At 54.4% G+C, this 24,303-nt stretch overlaps 1 protein-coding gene across 3 annotated transcripts in view; it reads left to right on the forward strand.

Moving 5' to 3' along the window:
* The window catches only part of SEMA4D (semaphorin 4D), a 159,469-nt gene that overhangs the window by 97,584 nt on the left and 37,582 nt on the right, over positions 1-24,303 (forward strand). For all 3 annotated transcript variants that reach the window (XM_071216582.1, XM_071216581.1, XM_058301439.2), the window contains exons 3-13: positions 4,669-5,029; positions 6,798-6,943; positions 10,146-10,208; positions 11,993-12,091; positions 15,080-15,173; positions 15,891-16,004; positions 17,089-17,240; positions 20,024-20,199; positions 20,276-20,432; positions 22,091-22,313; positions 23,584-23,699. In XM_071216582.1, coding sequence (XP_071072683.1) covers positions 4,930-5,029; positions 6,798-6,943; positions 10,146-10,208; positions 11,993-12,091; positions 15,080-15,173; positions 15,891-16,004; positions 17,089-17,240; positions 20,024-20,199; positions 20,276-20,432; positions 22,091-22,313; positions 23,584-23,699 — 1,440 coding nt within the window. In that variant the 5' untranslated portion in view covers positions 4,669-4,929. The remainder of the gene's footprint in view (positions 1-4,668; positions 5,030-6,797; positions 6,944-10,145; positions 10,209-11,992; positions 12,092-15,079; positions 15,174-15,890; positions 16,005-17,088; positions 17,241-20,023; positions 20,200-20,275; positions 20,433-22,090; positions 22,314-23,583; positions 23,700-24,303) is intronic.

A 24,303-nucleotide genomic window follows, 5' to 3' on the forward strand; every position in this document is an offset into this window, starting at 1 on the left:
CCGTGGTTTTCCAGAGCCGATGACAGAGGCCACACAGGGGGTTGGTTTAAACAAGAAGCACGTACTTTTTTTAACTTTCGGAGTTTTAGATTACAGAAAAGTTACGTGGAAAGTACAGGGGATTCCCGTGTGCCCACTGCCTGCCCCTCCCACGCTTTCCCCCTGACGACGTCCTTCGTTAGTGTGGCTCTCTGTTACACTGATGATCCCATGTTGGGGCACGGCCGCCAACCATGGTCCATGCTTTACCTTGTGGTTTACACTGTGCCTCACACGATTTTATGGGTTTTGACAAAATGTATCATAGCCAATATCCATCATTGCAGTGTCATGCAGGACAAATCCAGTGTGCCACAAATGCCCCATGTTACACCTGTTCTTCCCTCTCCCTCCCCCCAGAACCTCGGGTGGCCACTGCCGTTATGTCAGTGTGTCAGGTTCTTCCATTGCTAGAATAATAATACGTCTACTTTGGTCCATGGTGCATTCCCTCTCACGAGTGTCCATTCCTCAACCTTGAGGATTTGGGGGTGGTGATGCCCACTCTGCTCCTGCCTGACAGGGGCTTAGATCCCATGGGGCCGATGGATGGAGCGGTCTTGCTTGCAGGTGTCGATGCTCTCTGCTGCTTGGGGTGGGTATTGTCCATCATCATCCTTGTGTTGGCTGTCCTGGGCGAGTCCAGTGAACTGAGAGTAGGTGTTGGCTCGTGTGAGCAGCCGGGAGGTGTAAGCCACGGGGACACGTGTTTAATGGGTATGGTTCAAATAGCAGGAGCAGAGGAGCCCTTTTGGAGGAAGTGATCACTGCGCCTCTGCTACACTGGGGAGGTAGGCTGTCTTATATCCCAAGGTCAGGCCCACCGAGGGGTGCAGATTTCCTGGGGTTGTCGCCCCGCCTGTGGTGTCCAGGTGGCTCTGGAGCCCTTGGGAGCCCCCTGCTTGGAGCATTAAACAAGCACTTACGGGTTTTGAAGGCTAGAAGCTCGACTCAGCAGGCCCCGGAGTCGGTAGACGCGGTGACGGCGACCCCCACGTGGCGCTCTCCCCCTCTGGCTTCTCCTCGCTTCCAGCTTCTTCTCTTTAGAAGGCCACCAGCCACATGTACAGGGCTACCCGGAGTCATTCTGGCCCCACCTGATGAGGCTCTTCAGAGAATCTGTTTGCAGAGGAGTCCCCCCTTCCCTGATGACACGTCCTCCAAGGGCCCTGTTCACAGACGGGTTCACAGCCCCAGCCGTGCCTTCTGTTGGGGCACGAGTCCTGTAGGAGCTGGACGGCTGGCAGCAGCCACATTTTTGGAGTGTGTCCACGTGCTCATGGCTTCCGGCACGCCCCCTGGTGTGGGCTCACAGGGCCAGGTCTGGTGTGTTGCGACTTTGGGGGGGCTTCGTCTGAATGTGTCAGTGGAATGCACTCTCTCTAATTCCTAGAGTGCCTTGTCAGCCGGACAGCCTGCTTCTCTTTTGCAAGCGAGGGGATGGCACTATTGCAACAGGTAGCTGCACATGTGCCTGAAATTATGACGGTCTGAACCTATCGTTGAGTGGGTTTTCTTAATTTGGAGCCCACTTGGAAGCCGTTACCTGTTGGGGGGCTCAGAGCAGGGACGCTTTTGAGCCCCTGCCAGTTACGATCAATCACACAGAACGAACAGAACAAATAAATTAACAAATAAATTAACAAGACCGTGTGAGGGGCTTCACCTACGTCATTTCTGGGAGCGACGCATCAGGGGACATCCTGAGCCACGTGGGCGGGCAGGGTAGGGGGGCCGCGCTCGGTGCGTTTGTTCGGGCTGGGACGGAAGCAGAGCCTGGCGTGGGGGAGGCTGAAGGAAGGTGGAGCAAGCGCGTGGAGGAACTCTCCAGTCGCGGGTAAAGGTTTGGGTTTTATTCTTCGTGCCCAGTTCACGAAGGGCGATGATGCTTCCCGGTGCTGAGAGGCTCCCCCCACACCGCGCTTCCTGCGGCAGGTGCGGGTGTGGGCTCCACACACATCGCACTGTCTACAGTTAATTCTTCAGGCCTAGGGCAGACGCGCCGTATCGGGAACGGAGCCTTCTAACCGCGCATGACTCGGGGGCTGCGTCCTGCGGAAGCTCTGCCTGCCACCACCTCCATGGCCAGCACTCTCCGGGCCTCGTGGTCTGGCCCGCTGTGTGCGGCTTCTGCACGGACACTTAGTGTCCCCCAGGCATCCCGTGGGATTGCTTAATCGGGAGGCGCGTGGGGATCACGGGACAGCTTAAGAAGAACCTGGCCTGCATTTCAGGCCGGTGGAGGCCGATGGGAGCCACCTCGCACCTTGTTCTCCCGACTCGCGGCCAGTGGGCCCACCCAGACCTTGGCGTCACGGTGGCTGTCTCTCTCTCCTGCACACACAGGCACGCACTTCCACGCGTGATCTCTGTGAGTGTGCACCATAGAGAATTCAGGCTCACAGGGGCTTGCTGAGAAAGCTGTGTTTTCCTCTCTCTCATGTATTTCTTGACTTTCTCTTGCATCTGGTACTGCTGGGAGTCTGGGCTTTCCCCCGCTCTAGGGGGTGCCCGTCTCAGGGTCACCGGGCATCACCCAGTGCAGGGGCTGGCACACGGCAGCCTGCAGGCCGGCGCCCGTCTCTGTACGTGGTTTCCTTGGCATGCAGCTGTGCGCCTTCACCTGTGGGTCGCCTGTGGCTACGTTCACACGATGGGCAGCGTTGAGTCAGGCTGAGAATATGTGCTCTGCAGCCCTTGGCGGGAAAGGTCTGCCAGCCCCTGGCCTGGGGCACAGGAACTCGGCATGCTTCCCACTTCAGGGCCCCCGTGGGGTGCCGCTCCTGGGCCTCTCCGTGCCCCTCAGGGGGGCATGGAGGAGGACAGCGCTTTAGGTGGCTCGGAGCACCCTGAAGCGGCGCCTGACGCCAGTGATGCCCGACCCCTTGCAGAGCGTTCCCCCAAGCGGAGCGCGATCTGACAACTAAGGGAGGCGGCGGGGGCTGGGCTCTTCTGCTCCTACGCACGTCGGCCCCCCACCTCCACCAGGCTGTGGCCTGCTGATGGCAGGCAGCTGCCTGCCCCCCCTTTCCCCAGGAAACCCCCTTTCCCCAGGAATCCCCTTTCCCCCTGGTGCCCCCCCTTTCCCCTGGTTCCTCCTTTCCCCTTGGTGCTCCTCTTTTCCCCTGGTTCCCCCCCTTTCCCCTGGTGCCCCCCCTTTCCCCTGGTTCCCCCCCTTTCCCCTGGCGCCCCCTTTTCCCCTGGCGCCCCCCCTTTCCTCTGGCACCCCCCCTTCCCCTGGCACCCCCCCTTTCCCCTGCCTCCCCACCTTTACCCCTCGCCCCCCCCTCGCCTGGTGCCCCCACTCCTGGTCACACTGGACAACGGCAGGCACAGCACCTGGTCCCCGTCCGAGCTCGTCAGGCCACGTGGACTGTGCTTCCTCAGGGCTGGGCTGTGGGCTGGCTCTGGGCTGTGCGCCCTCCCAGGGCAGGCAGGCCCGGTGTGTCCTGGCAGTGGCTGGACACGCACCCAGGTTTGCCGAGCTCCTTTGGGGCGCCCTCGAGGTGGGATTGCTGTCAGGGCTGCCATGTGGAAGCAGCCGGGGGCCCTCCGGAAAGGTCCGGGCCACCGGTCGCACGGGCTACTGCCACCCCTCCAGGCCCCCTGGCCCTCTCCGCAGCGCCAGGCAGGGGCTTCAGGTCCATCTTGGGCCCGTGGACCCCGAGCGGGCTCCCCGAGCTGGCCCTGGCCCCAGGCCGCCGGCCCCGCACCCCGCTGCTCCGCTTGGCGCTGGCTTGGGCCTCTGGAAACGCCGGGTGGGCCGCGACCGCACTGTCAAACTGTGGTAGGGTAGGGTGGGCTCCTGCCAGCGTTTCATTTCAGGCTCACGAGCTCAGGAACGTTGAGTCCAGTCTCAGATTCCAGCTCCCTTCCTGGGGGGTCGGCGGCAAACCCTGTGCCTCAGTTTACCTCGGGTTGCTGCTGTGGAGCAGGCAGGTCTTGCCGATCAGCTCCTCCCAGGGGTCAGGGCTGGGGCTGGGCGGGGCCTGCCCTGCTGGGGGTCGTGATGTCAGCCAGCGGGGGCAGATGGGGGTCCTGGGAGGCCCCCCGGATGCTGCCTTCCCCGCCTGCATGAGGCGCGCTGGTCTCGTTGGATAAATCAGAGCTGGCGCCCGGCGCCTCTGTCGTGTGCCGTGGGAGGAGCAGTCCCGCCTAGGGCAACCCTGTCCTCAAGGGGGCAGCTCCTCGGCAGGCCTCCCCCAGTTTCTTTCCGGCCCTTTTCTTGGCAAAGAAAGCTTGAGGGGAATTGGAAAGCAAAAGTCTCGGGGGTAAACTGAAATACTTGGCTTCCTTCCCTCCTCTGTCCTGTCGTCACCGGCCAGAGAGGAGCACCCGGGCAGGGGGAAGCCTGGCAGCCAGGGCGGCTGGTGTGCCCGGGCGCCCCCCAGCTCCCCGCCGAGCCCCGTCGAGGTTGCCTGTCCTGCCTGGGGGGTTCTCGGTGACTGCCGGCCACACCCCCCGTGCGTCTGAGAGTGGGGTCTGGGGGCGGGGGTGTCCCCTCCAACCTCTCCGCCTTCCTGCAGACGGATTCCACGCAGGGGATGTGGTCAGGGCGACGCTGGGGGATGGCTGTCAGATAAACCCCGCTGTCTAGACGCCTGACCTCTTCCGTCTTGCTTCTTTCAGTGCTTTCCCTCTGAAGGCCGGACAGAGCGTGACGTTGTGAAGCCAGGGGCCTCGGAAATTTGCCGCAGCTGGAGCGGCCGTCTCTGGTGCAATGAGGGTCCTCGTGATGCCCGCTGCCCGCCCGCTGCCTGCCGTGCTGCTGCCCATCGCCCCTGGGCACTGAACGGCACCCACGCCCGCCGCGACCACCCACGGGGGTCTCTCCCTACCCTTGAGTGTTCTCTGCCAAAGCCTGCCCCCCACCACCTCTGCCCAGTGAGCATGCTCGGCCCCCTTGGGGGGCTGCTCCCGGCCCTGGCCGTGGTGTTGGGCACGGCTGCGGCATTCGCACCTGGACCCAGGATCACGTGGGAGCACAGCGGTGAGTGGGGAGCCGGGCCGGGGGTGCCGACGGGTGTTCGGCGGCAGGGCATGAGGGAGGGCACGAGAAGCCAGCAGTCGGGCACCCGGACCGGCTCGTGTAGCGCCTTGTCGTCTGCTCTGCTGGCTTCTGGGCCCCTGGGGTGCGTGCGCGACCTGTGCCTTCGTTTTCCGCGAGCAGGTGGGCTCCACTCGGAGGCCGCAGGCATCCCGAAGGGCTGGGGACGCTTGCCAAGAGTGGTTCAGGGCCCCTGCTTTGGTTTCTAAAGCAGAGGGATCCCTGAAAGGACGCTTATCTCCCTGGTTACTGATAACGTTTGGCGCATGCTACTTGCATGAGTCGGGGCTCTCCAACAGGAGATGGAGAGAGAGATTGGGAGTTGAGGCAAATTCCTTCTTTCTGACCTTGGAAACCCTCAGTTCTGTCTTTTAAGGACTCCAGCAGAATGGATGAGGACTCCCTACAGAGCCAAGGGCAGGCAAGCTCCTTTGTTGATTGTAGATGCAATCTCGACGAAATACCCTCACAGTAATGAACAGGCTAGTGCCAGCTGGACCAAACGCCTGCGCACCAGCACCTGGTCGAGTTGACCCAGGAGCTGAGCTGCCTCCACCTAGAGTGGGCCCTGCTGAGCCCCTGCCACCCCTGCGCTGGGAGAACAGGCACGGATGTTGAGGACAGCTGAACTGTGTGTGGAGCTGGGCTTCATGCACATGATTGCCATTTGCTCTGTATTAGTTTTTCTTTCACTTATTTCTCTTTTGGAAGATGGGTCTTGGACCCCTAGTTGTTCTGGTTCAAATACCTGTATCTAAGCATATGGTTTTGCCCGTGTGGTTCTGAGTTGTCTTTTGCAGAATTAGAGGTCGAGACTTATAGGCAGTAGATGTACTGACAAAGGAATTTCATCCCATGTGTACCTTTCTTCAGCACTAGGGAATCAGAACAGAAGCAATACTTTACCATTCCATGTAAAGTGCAGGCTTGGTGGGATGTGGATGGCCAGGCTCAGGACCCTTGAATTGAGGCCGGAAGGGTTAAAAAGAAGAAACAGCTCTTTGAAAAGAAACAGTTCCTTAAAAATAAGTATTGATGAGCATCTATTCTTCCTAAGTAGCTCATAGTTTAATTCACAATATTCCTAAGTAAGTATTTGATGCATATACCTAGTAAATGAAAAAAAAAGTCACTTATTCCTTTATTTTGTATGTTTGTTGTGGTTGTCACTAAAAAATGCTTGGGTTGAATCATAAAATCCACCGAAATGGATTTTTAAAAGGGTTTTGAATTAAACGTTTTTTCCCTGAGTAAGAAGTCTAAATAGTTATGATCTTCCTTCACCTGATCTCTGGGTGATTTTACAACGTCGTAGACAGGAGTTTGAAAGGAAGATAGAGGGAGGCTACAGAGAGCAGCCGAAGGAGGCTTTCTGCTTGTGTGTCTTGGCGCCCGGGGTTTGGAGCAGAGTGAGCCCTTGGGGATGGGAAGGGCGTCGCGGGCATTGCCACGTGCGCGCGCAGCCAGCTTCGGCCAGGCAGGGGTCCCCTGCCTCGGGTGGCTGCCTCGGGAAGGGCTCTGAAGGGCTCTGAAGGGGCTTGAGTGCTGGCCTGGGCCGGAGGCTATGCCCCTGCCGCGGAGCCTTGCCCGGCTCTGGCGATGGGCCTGCCCCGCCAGGTGCCCGGGAGGAGCTGTTGGCGACCGTCGCGCTCAGAAGCCTCCGCCCACCAGTGCGTGACTTGTTTCCTGTCCACTCCGCCCCTTCCCCCAGAGGTGCGCCTGGCACGCTTTCAGGAGCCAGGCGTCTCCAACTACTCCCTGCTGCTGCTGAGCGAGGACAAGGACACGCTGTACGTGGGCGCCCGCGAGGCGGTCTTCGCTGTGAATGCGCTGGACGTCGCCGAGAAGCAGCAGGAGGTAGGCGAGGGCGCGGCCCCCTCCCCCGCCGCCCGGGACGGCCCTGCTCCCACCAGCGGCCCAGTGCGGCCTCACCCGACACCTGTGCGGGCCCAGGCCCTGCGCCCCGTGGCCCTGCAGCCGGCGTCGGGCGCCCGCAGGCCAGGGCAGGGGCTCCCCTCCCCGGCTCTGCTTCTCTTTTAAACTTTTTCTCATGAAACAGTTCAACCAAACTCGGAAGTGGGGCTGCACGCATTCGTAACCCCGTGTCCATCCAGCCTCGACCCTGGCGGTGTCAGGGCCAGCCTTGCTCTCGCTTCTCACTTCAGCTCCCACCCACTTCCTGTGCCTCTCTGGTCACTCTAAACTAAATCCCAGGTACCACCTTGCTTCATCAGTAAATGTTTCAGTGTGTAATTCAGAAGAAAGAGCTCTTTTATTTTTCCAAAAGACCAAAGTACTATTTTCACAGACAAAAAAAATGAACAGCAATTCCTCAGTGTCTTCAAGTATACTCTCTGTGTTTGGATTTTACCGATTGTCTCGTAAAGGACTTTTGGGGTTCTTTTTTTTTTTTTAAAGATTTATTTATTTCTCCCCCCTCCCACCTGCCTGTTGTCTGCTCTGTGTCCATTTGCTGTGTGTTCTTCTGTGTCTGCTTGCACTCTCATTGGGCAGCATCTCAGCTCCCTGTCTGCCGCATCTCTTATCGTCTCTCCTCTGTGTCTCTTTTTGTTGCATCATCTTGCTGTGCCATCTCTCCACTTGGGCCAGCTTGCCTTCACCAGGAGATCCTGGGACTCGAAGCCTAGGCCTCCCACATGGTGGATGGGAGCCCAGTCGCCTGAGCCATCCCCCGCGCCCCTGGGGTTCCTTTAAAGTGGTCTGAGTCCCCCTGAAATTGGGTTCATCCATGGCAGTTGGTTGTGGTGTCTGCTGAGGCTCAGTTTCCTTATTAAGAAAACCAGCTGGCACATCCAGTGGCGTTTTCCAGCCTTGACTTTGCCGCTTGCAACCTCGCGATGTGTGTCTGTCCTCTGCATGCCCTCTGCTTGGTATCGGGTCTGGAGGTGGCTTCATAGGGGGGGGTTCTTCCCTGGGCCCCTCCTTTTGAGAAGTCAGTGGTCTTTGGTGACCAAAGCCTACATCCAGCCATCCTCCAGGATTGCAAAACGGAATGTCCTGTCCTCACGGTCATTCTAACTTTCCCTCTTTATTAGCCAGAAACCTTCTGTAAGGAGAAGATTGCTGCTACCAGCTAATTGGAGGTTCAGTTGCTCTGGGAGAGGCAGGGTAAAGGCTTGAATTCTTTCCTTTATTGACCAGTTTTCAAAACAGTGAGTTCGTTTCTCTCCAAAGGGCAGCAGTGAGTTTTTTTGCTGTTTGATTTTTAGTATCAGGATCAACTTGAGCATTTATTTATTTATTTTTTTAAAGATTTATTTATTTTTCCCCACCCCCTTGTTGTTTTGCACTTCCTGTGTCTGTTCATCTTCCTTGTTTGTTTAGGAGGCACCAGGAGCCAAACCTGGGACCTCTGACCTCTGTGGGAGGGAGGTGCCTAATCCCTCGAGCCACTTCTGCTTCCTGCTTTGTTGTGTTTCTCATTATGCTTTTCCTCCCCTTGTCTCTTGTTGCATCATCTTGTTGCTTCAGCTTGCCATGCCTGCCCATCATGCTAGCTCACTGTCTTCTTTAGGAGGTACCTGGATCCAAACCAGCTACCTCCCATGTCGTAGGTGGGAGCCCAGTCACCTGAGCCGCACCTGCTTCCCAAACTCTTGGATTTAAAACATGGTTGACAGCTTCAATCCAGTCCAGCTAATTCCTTACTGATGCCCAAATCGTCCCATCTTCGGGTTGACACCCGAGTTCTCTGACCCAAGCCTAGGAGTCTTGGGTGGTTTCTTTTATATTTTCTCTTGGGTGGCCTCTTGCTTTCTGTAATCGAGGTGCTCAAGGCTCACCTTGACCTGGAACTAGCCAGTTATACAAGGAGACCTGGTCCTCTTAGCTTTTGTTTTGTTTCAGTCTTTAGAGTTTAGCCTAGCACTTAATTCTGTTTGATATATAAATGAAACTGTGAATGTTATCCTTTGAAACTAGCGTTGAACCTCTCATTGTCTTGGGATTGTCACAGTGGGTGTGATTGTCAGTAAGAGCCAGCCGTCCTTCTGCCAGGACTGCGGAGTGGCTGAGAGAGGTTTACTCTTACAAGAGAAGTGACAGATAAAAGAGCCACAGCAAAACTTCAGAGCAAATCGCCCTGTGGGTGATCAGGGATCTCTTACATTCTGTGTTCCAAGTCCTGATACATCCATGGAAATTAATGATGAAAACTGACCTGTATTTCAATTTCTAAAAGCAGTGACTGCTTGAAACGGGACTTCGTACTGCATCCATGTGTGCTGATTAGGATTCGGTTTCTGTGAAGATCTACTCAGAGTTGTTGCTGTGTCTTGCTCTTGGGCTGTTAGTTTATATGACATGTTTTTTGGGGGGCTGCAGAAGCCCTCACAGCCATTGGGTTTTTGTTGTTGTTATTGTTGTTTTGCTTTAAATGAACGTAACTCATGTCTTAAATGAATTTAACCTTCATGAATGTTCAGTGATTGAACTGAGGTCATTTGGTCAACTTTTCAAAAACTAAAAGAAGTTTCAGAATATTGGTTATTCTTGAGTTCAAATCACTTGCAGTGAAGAAGTGTGATCTTTTTAAGAATGGTGTCTTACCTGATAGAATATTCCTCTAACACTTTTCCCCTGGTAAGGTCACAGGAAATTCAAGGAATCATGATTGTTCTAGTCCACCAGTAAGTCAAAGTTCACAACTTATTTTTTTCTGGGCTCTCGAGTCACTTATGAATGGATGAGAAAAAAAATCACTAGTGTTTGAAAATACTTATGCTTTTGCTTTTGGACAAATAATTCACTTTCGTTAGTTTAGCTTTGGCTAAAACTAGTGGGAATTTGAGGATTGGCTGTCCAGGCACCTCTGGTTTCAGGAGAAGAATCGTAGTTAGAAATTTCTCAAAGTTCCCAAATTGCCTGTGGACCTCAGCCTCCACTTCTTTGAACTTCACTTTGTGGTTTGAGATTTTACTGTCTTGGGAGAAATGTTGATTCTGTGTTATGTGCTCTGTAAACTGTCCACTTTTTAATACCGTAGCTCTTTTTTAGAAGGAGAATATGCACTGAAATGGACTCTCATTCATCCTAACAGATATATTGGAAGGTCTCTGAGGACAAGAAGGCAAAATGTGCAGAAAAGGGAAAATCAAAACAGGTATTTCTATTGCAAGACAGAAAAAAAAAAGGACCGAGTATTTCTTAGAGATTTTCATCTCTCCTTGGAGGTTATCCATTCTAGTCCCTTGTATCACAATGGGGTCTCTCAAAGCAAGCCCTCAACACAGAATAAGGAGTCGAAAAACTCTTGAAAATTAACTGAATTGAGTTTCTTCAAATGGCCTGAAACTGACTACAGGAAACGGTGGTTTCCGGTGCTTCCTGATGCCTCCTGACAGGTGGTGTAAAATGCGCGTATCCCCCGCCCTGCCCACGGCCTTAGTGTTAATATTTTGGAGAGGGCCCCAGGATTTGGGGCAGGGGCCCAACCCTTGACAACGCACCCCCTGTCTGGGTGATCCCAGGCTCCTCGGAGGAGGGGCATGAGCGCTGGGGGACCCACCTGCAGAGCTGGGGGTGACCCCCCACCCGCCAAGGCCCCCCGAGCCCCACCCTGTCGGTGACTGTTGGCATCCCGCTGCTGGAGTCTTTGAACCCAGCCTTCCTCCCTCCTTGGTGAAGGCAGGCGAGTGATGGGCACTTTCAGAAGTTGTTGGCTGATCTTAGAACAATTCAAAACCACAAACACCACCACCCAGGAATTTTTGCTAAAACTTTTTTAGCACAGGGCTGAGCACTTTCACCAAAGTGTTTATAGCTACATCCAAAGTCACTTTTAGGAAACGAGGGCAGGCGTAGGCGACTCGGTATAATGACAGATAGCACGGGGAGTGGTTGAGAGCTAAATTAGGCAGATTTGCAGCTCTCAGTGTGGAGGGTGTACAATGAATGGCAAGGAGCCCTCCCACTTTGGGGGGGCGTGGAGGGGCAGGGGGGAGGTTGTTGGGTGGATTTTGAATTACTTCCAACCAGTTAAAAAATGTAGTATGAAGCAGACTTTCCTGAGCTGAGCTAATTTCAGGCTGGGGCATGCACAGTCCAGGTCCATTTCAGCCCAAGATAGCATGGGTGGTTCTTCAGGGCCATCTTTGTTTCCTGCTCTGAGGCCTGTCTGAAGCTCAGCTCAGCTCTAGGTCTTATGGGGTCATTGCCTCCACCTTGGGTAGAGGGTGCAGACCTCCCCCATAGTCAAATGGGGCTCCTTCCCTTCCCCTTTGTCCCTGCCACCCTAAGGCCTGGGGTGAGAGATGAGCTGGCCTTGGCTCACATCTCAGGCATTTGGGGAGTAGGGGTGAGGGTGGATGTGAGTCCCAAACATAAGAGGAAAGCAGAAGGAATTCCGTACAGTGCCCACTTTTAGTGGGTCTGGCCACAAAAGTAATGATTTATGTGTTTGGTGAAAGTCAAGATTTTTTTTTTCTATAATGGGTTTCCCCAGTAAGATGTGGGAAAAGCTTTCATTCCCACCCCCACCCCCCTTTTTGGCCCCCAGACTTTGGCCGAGTGTACATTAGTAACTTAAATGAAATCCTGTTGGGTGCCTGACCAGCCTGTGGATGCTGCAGACATAAAATTACTCAGGCCTAAGATTTCGGCTTGTCCAGGGGCTGAATTGCGTTTGCTAAATCTCAGGGTGAACGTGGACGAGGTGGTTGGAGCTGGCGTGTAGAGCCCGAGAGCATTAGAGGGACAAGTGAAAAAGAGCATCAGTTAATGCACAAGCGGAGGCCCCTGGGCCGGGAGATGCAGTTAGTGGGTGTGGCTGTGCTCTCTGAAAATAGAAGGTGCCATCAGTTTAGAAATGCAAAAGAGTCGGATGGGGGCGGGCTGTGTTTGAAGCTGGACGGTTGTGATTCCTGCATCTTTCTTTCCTTCTCATAGACAGAATGCCTCAACTACATACGTGTGCTGCAGCCGCTCAGCGCCAATGCCCTTTATGTCTGTGGAACAAACGCCTTCCAGCCGACCTGCGATCACCTGGTAAGGCCCTTAGAGCGGAGCGGGCTGGGGCAGGCAGGCGCTGGTCTCTCCACCCTGCAGAGCGCTAGTATTTACTCATCGCCAGCTCTCTAAGGACTGGCTCAAGGCCTCGGCTCCCCCCAGACGGAGGCTGCCAGTCCGTGTGCCAGCTATCCACGCACTTCTCCAAGCCTTGGTGCCCTCTCTAAGTTGCCGTGGCCCAGGGTGGGGCATGGGGAAGGGCTTGTGATAACCCTGTCTCCCTGCGCCAGTGCAGAACCGAAGCAGGGAGGACCTTGTGGGATGGACATCTGGCAGGTCGAGCACCCACATGTTATAACCCCAGCACCTCCCCTCTTTCTACTTCTCATGGTTTTATTTGTAAGGAAGACTGACTACGAAGCAGGCCCTGATGAGCTCGAAAAGTTCGAGCTTCTGCTTCTAGGCCCACACACGTTCTTGTGTAACGTCCCCACCTGGGAATGTCGCCCTTCTGCGTCTCCTGGTGAAACTCCCGCTGGCGAGCAACCATCTGCGCCCGGCCTCTGTTCACTAAGGGAAGGCGGCAGGAGTGTACCGAGCTTTCCAGAAGTGGATTGATCTTCCGCCCCTTTGCTCCATCGGGTCCCAGCCTACCCCTAAACTGGGGTCGAGACTCCCTCCTCTGTAGTTGGAGTCCTTCGGCAGGGGCCCTCCCCACGCCATACTGTCCTTTCACAGCTGCTTCTCATGTCACCTGACTGATAACTGGAGGGGAAAGAAGGTTACAAGGGAAACTTCCCACCGGGAGAAGTCGTTTCTGGACCCTTTGTTCAACAATCTCAAAGAAGGGGAAGGAGCACTGTGAGGCTCGACCCTGAAGCATCTTCTCTAATGGCTGTCCCTGCTCCAGGGAGAGCCTGCCAGTGTCAAATGGGCAGTCTTGAAAAGCTTAGTTGGCTAGCCCCTACCCTGGAGCTTAATGTTTTCCAAACTTGAGTCAGAGGCCAGTGATAAGATAAAGTGTGAGCTCATTAAGAACTTGCTTAGGAAAACGCCATCCTTGCACACAGCCGTGGGCCTGAGGCCCTAGTAGGGTCTTTGGGCCTGTCTGTGCCCACAGGCGCTGGCAGTGAAGGGTGACACGGGAGGGGGGTGCTTGGGGTGTCGGAAGACTCCCCAGTCCTCTGAGACAGAGCGACTTTCTTTTTGCTTAAGGGAACGAATACTAAGTCATATGAAAACCATTTTACACACCAGAGGATTTCTTAGCTAACCTGTAGTTGATGAGAAGCTTAAAGTAACTATAATAACTATAATGTAAACTTCAGTTGCACAGATATGTCAGTTATGGAGGTGAGGGCTAGTGTATTTCATTTGAATCTAGACCTATAAGTTGTCTCTGTTTTTTAATAAAAGCTTTCAAGTCTACAGTGAAGTTGAATACTCATAATATAGAGACCCCCTAGATTGTGCCCAGTTGGGAACACATGGCCATCCTTGCTAAATCTGGGTGCGCTTGCTCAACTATGAACCTTGATTCCTGAATTTTTTATGTGCATCTCCTAAATAATGACATTCTCCTACCCAAGAAGTTTTACAGTAATTCCCGAATTCCATCTGCTAATCTCATCTCTGCCCTGTTCACATCTTCTCACCAGCCCCCAAATGCCCTTTAGTGGGGTAAGAGTTGGACCCTGCTGAGCGAGTGATATTGTCACGCCAGTTCATTTTCCCTAATGCGATGGGCGACGGTTTGTACTCTGCTCTAACTGGTGTGTTAAGATGCTCACAAGGGCGTGCCCCAGGCCCTCTGGCCATTGCGTTTCTGCTTCTGTGAGCTCCTGCCACCCAGGAGTTCTGAGGTGGTGGTAACTGCCTTTCTGACAGGTGGAGAGGGCCGGCCTGGCCCCGCCACCCTGGGAGCAGTCATTCTCCTGGTAGATGACGACATCCCACCTCTATGTCCAGTGAGGCCTCTTGGGTTTCCATCAGGCTTCTGTGTCCTTGCCTGCCTTGTTGCCCACAGAATTTCTTCTTTTGTCAATTACCATTTAGTTTTTTTTTACTTATTTTTCTCCTGAGATCTTCTTTCTTTCTTGTACAAGCCTATAGAAGCTTTCCGTATATCTCTGGATGTAAATGCCTCAGCTCTCATTTTGCTAGGCCCCCCCCCCCATTTGCCACTTGTCCTTTGACTTTATTTCATCTTTTCCTATGCAAAAGCGTCCCAGTTTTTAATAGAGTTGGTTCTGCTTGTTTTTTCCTTATATGGTTTGGGGCTTTCTTATCAAATTAAGAAAGATAAGCCCAAGATTGAAAGACTTGACCATACTTTTTTTTTTCTTTTTAAATTTCTATTTATTTAAAAAATTTTTGTTGTTGCTGTTGTTTTTTTAATTTTTTAATTTTTTTTATCTCGCCCATACTTCTTGTAGTGCAGGATGGTTCCTTTTCTAATATGCAGATCATTGATCCATCTGGAATAGGTTTTGGTGGGTGGGGTAACAGCTTTGTTTCTGTTTTGTTTTGTTTTATAATATATATTTTATATTTTATTTTCTGAACCGCTAGCCTGTCACCTGTTTATCAGGTTGTTGGCTTCCCACAGTGCTTTGAAACGCCTCCTTTACCGCCCTTAAAATCCCACCCGTGGACCCGGCCGTGTGCCGAGCCCTCCTGCATTTGCTCTGCGCGGGCCCCTCACAGCCCTGCCTCAAGGTCCCCTGGGGTGCCAGTGCACCAGCCACTGCTACCTCTGTTTGCAGATGAGCAAACAGGGGATCCAAGGTCTCGGCTTGCTCGGTTGGGGTGTCAGAGGAAGTGCATGGAGGCCCGGCACCCCTTCTCACCTGAGCAGCTCAGGGGACGGCCGTGGGGCTGGGACTCGCCAGGCTCGTCGCACGTTCGGTCGTCCCTCTCGGTACTCCGAGAACGGCGAGTCTGTAAAATGAAACGGTACGAGGACAGCTTATCCAGACACCCAGCCCTTCTGTGACCTGCTTTCTTCTTATTCACTTGTTACTCTAGAGCTTATCATCCTTTAAGCTTCTGGGGAAAAACGAGGACGGCAAAGGAAGATGTCCCTTTGACCCAGCACAGAGCTACACGTCTGTCATGGTTGGTGAGTCCCGCAGTGCGCGGCTCCTTCCACTTACGACACACGTGCTGTCCTGCTGAGGATACGGGGCAGCACGTCCCGTTCTTCTTTTCTTTTCCTTATTCTCTTGCTGTGCTTCACTTGAATAGCAGCTGTCCTTACAAAAGGTACGCCTGACTCGACAGATCCCTTTAGTGAGAGTTCTTGTATTCATTGTTCAAAAGGATGGTCCTCCTGCACCATGGTCTCAGACTGAATTTGGGAAAACATGATTTTCTAGACCTGAGTCGCCCAGGAAGTTTGTGCCAGTCCTTGGGGTTGTTGGGTTCTGTGTGAAGGGGTTTGTAACTGAGCTGCCTCCTGCCCAGCAAGGGCCATGAGGACCCGGGGAGGGGGCCTGCAGCCTCACGTGTGCCCGGTGTTGCAGTTACACCTTCTCACCGGATGCTGGGATTACTTGCTGGCGTTCAGTGACTGCCCCTTCACACTCATAAAACGCAGCTGAATGTGAAACCCGGTGATCTCTACGTCAAAGAAAAGAAACAGGGCACAGGCAGAGGCAGAAACCTGTGAAACCAAACCAAACCAAACCTCAGAAACCAAAGCAGGGAAAGCGGTCTTCCCACTTCTCTAGGAGTTTGTTAGATTAGAAAGAAACACGTCGTCTTGCACGTTTTGCCCCAAGTTGTGCGTGACAACCAAGTTGACTTGCTTCTCCCGTTTCCTCCTGGGCTGCTGAAGATGGAGAGCTTTATTCCGGCACGTCGTATAATTTTTTGGGGAGTGAGCCCATCATCTCTCGAAATTTTTCCCAAAGCCTCCTGAGGACGGAGTACGCGATCCCTTGGCTTAACGGTAAGGCCCGGGAGCTGCTGGACTGGAGGTGTGTGGTTGACTCCTGGCAACAGGGTCCCCCGCTTTTGTTTCTCGTTTTGCTCTTTTGGAGCTGTGAGGGTGTGTGGTCTGTATCTGGACAGATGCCCCCCCACCTTCGAAGAGGCCCCAGTAGATTCCCGAGCTGATTTGGGGTCCCGGGTCTTGGGGTGTCTCTACCTGCCCAGGCATCCAGAGGCCGGGGTCCGAGGTCTGGCTTATTTGGGGTGGTGGTGGTTTTTCTCTCATAGAACACTGTTTCAAGGCAGCTTCTCCTCCTCTTGCAAATTGGCCTGGGAGGCTTTAGTAAAAGTAAGAGTCTGATGGTCAAGGGTAGTAAAGACTCATCGGATTAGGACATGTCGTTTCTGGAGCTCATTAGACTGCAGGGCAGGCTCTGCCGTGGCGTCTACCTTTCTCCACGGCCTCCACGAGCAGGGTCGGATCAGATCTGGATTCTTTCATCCCCTCCAGACAGCGTGCTTTCCAGTCCAACTGCCAGGCGCAGGTGGCTCGCGGCTGCTGGCCGGCTCGGCGCCGAGTCTCCAAGCTCTGGGTTTCTCCAGAGGCGGGAGGGCAGGTGTGGCCAGAGCTGCAGGGGAGCAGGCTGTAACGGGGGTGGGAGACGGCCCAGGGGCCCAGGGGCATGGTGTGCCTGGATTTTGGGGCTAGATGTTTCTTTGAGGCCAGTGTTAATTAAACCGGGAAATGCATTTTTTACAGATAGGTTTCAGAGCATAGTAAGTTGGGGCTCCCTGAAGCCCTGTGGCTGGGAGGTGGTGGGGGCAGCCCCGGTCCCCAGGGGTGGAACCCAGGGCAGAGTGCTTTCCATATCACCGTGGCTGGCCCTTCTGGCTGCCGAGGGCAGGTGGGCACGACTCCGGGGCTTGGCACCGTCCTCCTTCCTGGAGCACGGCGCGTGCATCCTCCTGGAGGGAACCCCAGGGTCCCCGAAGGCAGCGCCGCTGACCCTGTGGCATCTGTTCCCGGTCGCCCGCTGCCGACACCGGGCGTGAGCGCGGCTGCGTGCGTGCCAGGCAAGTGTGGCGTTCTCCCCGCCCCACAGAGCCCAGCTTTGTCTTCGCGGACGTGATCCGACAAAGCCCCAATGGCACGGCCGGCGAGGACGACCAGGTGTACTTCTTCTTCACGGAGGTGTCGGTGGAGTTCGAGTTTGTGTTCAAGCTGATGATCCCCAGGATTGCCAGAGTGTGCAAGGTGGGAGGCCGCTGCTCACCACGTCTCTCCTCTCCTGGCCAGCGCGAGGGCACAGCCGGAAATCAGTCACGTCCCCGGACGAGATACCTCGTCGAAAGTGTCGCTTTACCTGCTGCCTCATCTTTCTGTGCAGCAGATAGCCGTTTCATGGGCAGCCTGCTGAGTGCAAGCCTGCCTTCCCGGCTGTCGGCTGGCCTCCCTGACGACCGAGGGAGCACTGGCACCCGCTGTGTATCCACTTAGACTCCCTTCTTCTCTCGGGGAATGTTGGGTTTTTTTTTCTCTTAAATGTTTTATTTTGCAATAATTCCAAATGTACAGGACCCTTGGAAAATAATACAAATCCCATACAGGGAACTCCAGCCTACCCTACTCCCTCAGATAGACCCATTTCCACTCATTTTAACGATTTGCTCCATTTCCTGTATCCTCCTATTTATCCATCTACCTGTCCGTCTGTTTTCTCAACCCTTGAGAGCAGGTTGTACACATCATGCTCCGTGAACACGGAATACTGCCATGTATGTTTCCTAAGAACAACGGTATTCACTTTTGTCACCACCTTGGGTATAGTTATAAGTTCCAGAGCTTTAACACTGATACAGAGCTTTCAGTTTATATTCCAGTTTTTCCATATATTCCAATGCTGTCCTTTTGAGCCCTTTCCTCTTCCATTATTAGAGCCCATCCAGGATCATGGATTGAGGAGATGCATTTTTTGGACACACCTCCCTCAGGGTATAAATATATACATCTTCCTCCAGGGTGTAGAAAGTTCATTGTTGTTTCCTGTATCCACCACACTTTACTGCATCTCACCACTTGGCCCCATTAACCAGCGTAGGAGTGAACCATGAACTGAGGCTTCAGGTTAAGAAGCGGGAACTCTAGAGCAGCCTTTCCTAAGACGTTTGTCAAAACACAGAGCTTGCCGAACATGTTGGGTGAGGGGGAGCTTTTAAGGGAACAGTAGACGTGGTGCTTAATCCGCAAGAGACGGGCTTCGCTGGGTTGGTTTTAGGAAATCTTAAGGTAGCGTAGTTGCCATTTTCTAGGAGGCAGGTAGAAGAGCCCAGCTTAGATGGACCTTCCAAAACTTTGTCGCACACCAGATGACGGCTGCCACTGAGCTACGTGCTGCTGAGCTCGGGCCCGCCTCACGTGTCCCCCAGTTTGAGTTTACGCTTGCCACATAGTCCTTCTTGGTTTTGTGGTCACCATCAAAATCCTCTGGTGTCGCTGAAGCAGTTCTTTCAGGCTGACAGGGCATCCCTTCCTTCTTAAGTGCCACACAAAGGAAGGTAAAAACGGGACTCCCAGTACCTGAATGTTTGTCTAGCGCTGTGCCATTGCCATTTGCCAAGACCTTCTGTGGCCAGGACCCGCCCGGCAAAGCCCCTGCCTCCAGGTCACTCTCTGGCTGCCCGTTGTGCAGATAAGGGGACCGTCTTGGCCAAAGCCACACCATGTCCAGGTCTGCAGCCTGGTGGGCCGTGAGGAGGGTCTGGCACAGGGGGAGCCTCTGGCTTGTCAGGCTCCCCTGGGAGCTGGGTGGAGGCAGCAGGCTCCTCTCCTTCCTGGCTGGGCCAGCGGCCAGGAAGCAGTGGGCAGGCCTGTCAAGAGCTCCCTTCCTGCACTTGACTTTTGGATTTGTACACTCTGTTAGCTTGTGCCCAACAGCTGGCAGCATGGGGAGGTTTCTCAGGAGGATTTGGGAACAAAGATTTAGCAAGGTGTCCCCCCTCCTCCAATGTTAGCCTCAGGGGTATCTGCAATTCCTAAGTGCTTTAATTTGTTCCTTCAGAATTCCTCCTCTTTACTTTTCCCATTTTTTTTTTAAACGGCGGGATTTAGCTTAGCTTGAGCACCTTCACACACACCCCTCCCCCAGCAACCTGCCTTACTCACTGTACACGGACAAAACAGCCCGCCAGGCTGCTCCCCCAGTCTGAAAGCCAAAGGAAACTGGTGACTGTTGGCATATTGGAAATCACTTTTTGGTAAAACTTAAAAGATAAAAACAAACTCCTTTTACTAAAAACACAAACAACTTTCTGTGAGTACAGTAAAAATGGAGAAAAGATTTTCATTTTGTCTAAAATAATGACTTTTTAAAAAATTCTTCTGCATTCAAATTTCATTATTTTCAGTATTTCTCTCCAGACCAAATCAAGTTGTATGTGTTTTACATTTTTTCCCCCCTCGGTACTCAGTTCACTAAAAAGTGTTTATGAAGCAGGTAGCAGGTCCAGAACACTTTAGCAGACGATTACGGGGGTAGAGAGGAATTAAAGGATATATAGCCTGTCACAGAGGAGCATTCTTTGGGGGAAGGCAATGCACATGCATTTACCGAGACGGATGGCAGAGCCATCTGCCTCTGCAGGGAAGGAGGGTAGCTGCCTGCCTGGCTCTCTGGCTGCTGAATCTGGAGGTTCAGCACAGGAGACCAAAAGAGATGAGTATTTGTGCAAATAGTGGTGCACGTTTGCAATCGCAAAACTGAGTGTGTGGGGCAGAATAGAAAGTTGTCGTTTTAGCTGTAATTGAATGAATTTCATTGTGAAGGGTCTAGTTTCCGCGTGTTTGTTGTTGTTTTTAACCTGAGAAGGCATCCTGGTCCCAGCTGGCAGAGACATAGTGCTGTGGGTCTTGGGAGTGCCCGCAGCCTGCTTTCTCCTTGGGCCCTCCCCTCGCTTCACCTGGGCAGGCTGGGATGGGGGGCTCTGCTTCTGGGGAGCAGGGAGGGAGCGTGCGCTCCTACCCGCGTCTCTGGCTTCCAGGGGGACCAGGGCGGCCTGAGGACCCTACAGAAGAAGTGGACCTCCTTCCTGAAGGCCAAGCTCCTCTGCTCCCAGCCCGACAGCAGCCTCGTCTTCAACGTGCTGCAGGACGTCTTCGTGCTCAGGTCCCCCGGCCTGAAGGAGCCCGTGTTCTACGCCGTCTTCACGCCGCAGCTGTGAGTGGCTTCGCGGGTCCCCGGGGGCCCTTGCGGGCGGGGGGCCCCACTTCACGTGCCCTTGCTCCACCCCCAGGAACAACGTGGGGCTGTCGGCCGTGTGCGCATACCCCCTGTCGGCGGCCGAGGAGGTCTTCTCCCGCGGGAAGTACATGCAGAGCGCCACAGTGGAGCAGTCGCACACCAAGTGGGTGCGCTACAACGGGCCTGTGCCCTGGCCGCGGCCCGGCGCGGTGAGTGGGCGGGGCCGGCGCTGGGAATGGGGGGGGCCCTGAGCCGAGTGGGAGGGGCCCTGAGCCGAGTGGGCGGAGTCTGCGCTGTGAGTGGATGGGGCCCTGAGCCGAGTGGGAGGGGTTTGGGTAGTAAGTGGGAGGGGCCGGGGCAGTGACCGGGAGGGGCCCAGAGCTGAGTGGGAGGGGCCCTGAACCTAGTGGGAGGAGTCTGCGCGGTGAGTGGATGGGGCCCTAAGCCGAGTGGGAGGGGCCCCAGTCGAACGGGGGGGAGGGGGGCCCTGAGCCTAGTGGGAGGAGTTTGGGTAGTAGTGGGAGGGGCTGGGGCAGTGAGTGGGAGGAGTCTGGCGAGCAGGTGGGTGTCTGAGCTGAGTGGGAGGGCCCTGAACCTAGTGGGAGGAGTCTGGGCAGTAAGCGGGAGGAGCTGGGGCAGTGAGTGGGCGGGTCCCTGAGCTGAGTGGGCGGGACTGGAGTGATGAGTGGGGAGCGGGGGTGGTGAGAGGGAGGGGCCCAGCCCCCCTGTCCTAGGCCCCGATTAGAAATGTAGGGGCGGGTGTGATCACCCTGCAGCTGGGGTGAACCTGACCTATCCTGGTTTTTAGTGCCGTTCAGGGCCCCCCCTGCTGTCTCTGTAGAGAATTTTACTTGGGGACTGCAAAAGTTTTTTGAGCACAGTGTGTCCTCTTCTGTTTTCTTCTCATTTGCATGTTGTATAACAGATACTGCTGCACACTGCACAAAAAAGGCTGCTCTCGCTGGCACAAAACTCAGGGTGTTTTATGAAGCAGGCTGCATGATCAAATTAAAGATTTCATGTTTAGTTTTGTGCAGAGAAATATACATGGTTTTTTGGCAAAGGACTCTTATAACCTGAAGAGCTGGACTGTCTAGGCATCAAGGAGATGTATTTTTTTCCTCCTGAAATAGTGAATTTTCTATAAAAGTGCACGTGGATTTTTAGGTGGGTTTGGATGCATCCCCTCGTCCCATAAGTAGTTGCTGGGGTGTTGGATAGTGGGTGTGTGGCCCACGGACAGGCCTGTGACCTAGGAGGCTGGCCTGGTCCTCAGGGTTCACCTTCTGGAACCATCTCCGACCTGCAGGACGTGGGTTCTGCTACACCCACCAGCGTCTGCGCCACGTCATGCGTGCCGTTATGCAAAATGCAGTGATGCCTTTGGCTCCCCGTAGGCATGAGTTTTGAGTTTCTATATATACTAGACCAGGGAGCTAGGATGGGGGGAAAGTCTCCTCTTGATCTCTTACACTCTTTAGAGTGCAGCCCTTTTTAGGGATGTACAATGTTCTTCTCCTGGGAGAGCTAGCAAATGCCAGGCATTGATTTGTCCAATTTCAAAAGGTTTCAGTACTTTCTAGTTACATTACTTACTAATTATCCTATAACAGATTATATCTTGTAGACTGAAAAGACGGTTGCACTTTTCTCTCTGCTTTATAACAGTGCTTTCAGATTCTAGGGAACGCTCACCTCCGTTCTTGGCTCCTTTTTTTTCTCCCCCCCGGAAACTCTTTTTTTGTTTTTTATTCTTGTTAAGAAACTCACTTTGGAGTCCCCAGTTTTTGCTTCCCATGCATAACCGTACCGTTGGGTTGCTACGGCGATCCCGGCCGGGCCCACCGACAGTGATTTGTTCCTCCAGTGTATCAACAACGAAGCCAGGGCAGCCAACTACACCAGCTCGCTGAATTTACCCGACAAAACCCTGCAGTTTGTCAAAGACCACCCTCTGATGGACGACTCCGTCACCCCCGTGGACAACAGACCCAAGCTCGTGAAGAGGGGTGTCAACTACACCCAGATCGTGGTGGACAGGGTGCCGGCCCTGGACGGGACTGTCTATGAAGTCATGTTCCTCGGCACAGGTGGGTGCCCGCCCCCCGTCCCCGGTGCTGCCATGCCCCAGGCCCCGCCCGGCCGGCTTGGCCAGCAGGGCTTGATGGAGTCACAGCCTCGGAGGCCAGAGGTCCAAAACCACGGTGCTGGCAGGGTGAGCCTGCTCTGCGGTCTAGCGGTGGCTGATGGCCACCCGCCTCTCCACCCCTCCATCCCCGTCCTTCTGCTACTTGGGTCCAGCCCCCCTGCTTCCAGGGACTCCAGTTGTGCTGGATTCAGGCCCAGCCTCTTTCTGTTGGGTCTCACTCTAACTAGAAGCACCTTCAGAGGTCCTGTGTGCAGCTGGACCAGGGTGGGGTGAGGCCGTGAGCGTGCCCACGGGGCGGGGCATGACTCCCATCACAGTGCCATGCCCCTGTGCTTTGGCAGAGAAGATTGGAAATCACATTACTCCCTGGTGTGTGGATTCAGCGTCTTGTTAGAGTGGTGTAAGGATGGCTGAGAAATAACCACAAGTGGGTGGCAGTGACTTTCATATCTCGGAGGCCACTGTGGTACCTGGGGCACTTAGGAAGACCGTGAGGCCTGAGCCCCAGATCTGCGAAGTCAGAGCTGGCGGGGCGGGGGCTGGGTGGGCTGGTGCCAAGGAACCCCCGTCTCTGCGGGGCACGAGGTGATTCCAGTGCAGGCGTCCTCGGAACTCTTCCTGGACGGGGAGGCCGGTAAGGCGCCATGACACTGGCAGAAGGAGCACAGCCGTGCCGCCTTGCTGCCCAGCGCCCCAGTGTGAGACCCCACTGCGCCGTGCAGCTCAGCGCAAGCATTTCGTGGGTTTGGCCCGTGGATGCTGAAGCAGGGTTTTCAGGAATGAAGAGCCATGCCCTGGCGTGGGTGGTCTCTGGCACACGCCGCCGCAGTCAGGCCAGACCTGTGTGTGCACCGTGTCATGGCAAGGGGGGGGCCTCCTGTCCCCTACGTGACCACCACCTCCTGTTCAGTCCAGAGTTCCAAACGGCCTTAGGCTGGCTTTGCTGGTGAACAAGGAAGGAGTCAGCCATGGGACATTCGTTTATTTGTCATGAAAAGGAAAATTGGAAAATTGGAATGACCCCAGAACACTTGAGTTTCTAATTTTTTTTTTTTTTTTCATTTCTGATGTAAAAGTTTTTGCCAAGTGTCTTTCTCAGGGAATGACTCGTGTGAAGGGGGCGAGCACGGGCGTCGTCTCCGTCCCACCGCACGGCCCTCGGTGTCTTCCTCCGGGGGTCCCTGGCTAACACGCAGGCCCTGCCGTTGCAGACAGCGGGGCCCTCCACAAAGCCGTCAGCCTTGGGAACGAGGTGCACATCGTCGAGGAGACGCAGCTGTTCCAAGCGCGAGAGCCCGTCCAAACCCTGCTGCTGTCGTCCAAGAAGGTACAGTGAGGCGCGAAGCAGGCCGGCCGGACCCTCGCTCCGTGCCCTCGCACAGGGCCTGACTCCGAGCTTGGCGCTGTCCCTGGCGGGGGAGCCCGGGTGGTTGGGCCCTTGGTCTCCAGTTCCTTTATGAGCCAAACGAGCCGACCTTCGGGCCCCTACCAGAAAGTAGTGCGGGGGCCGCGCAAGTCAAAGATCGGGAGAGAGTGAAAGCCAACCTGGGGAAGTGCATGTGAGTTTCTGTTAAAGGCTGCCCAAATCTCAAGTCTTTGAGGTTTAGGGAGAACAATGCTGTGTTGCATACCATGCCCTGCCCTCTTAAAACTCACACTTGTGCCGTGAATGTGGTAAAGTTTGTGAACTTTGTTACATCTATAGGATGTGACATGGACGCAGCTTTACTCTTCAACTTAGAAAATCTGTGATAATAGTAAACACCGGATCTCCAGAGCTCTGTCCGTTTTGCAGGGGGCTTTCTCCCACCTCAGGGTCGGCAAATGTTTTCTGTAAAGGGTCAGATATGAAGTATGTTAGACTTCTGTGGCCCTTGTGGTCTCTGCTGTGGCTACTCAACTCTGCCCCTATAAGAAGCACAAAAGCATAC

The sequence above is a fragment of the Dasypus novemcinctus genome, chromosome 8 (assembly GCF_030445035.2).
Source record: "Dasypus novemcinctus isolate mDasNov1 chromosome 8, mDasNov1.1.hap2, whole genome shotgun sequence".
Lineage (NCBI taxonomy): Eukaryota > Metazoa > Chordata > Mammalia > Cingulata > Dasypodidae > Dasypus > Dasypus novemcinctus.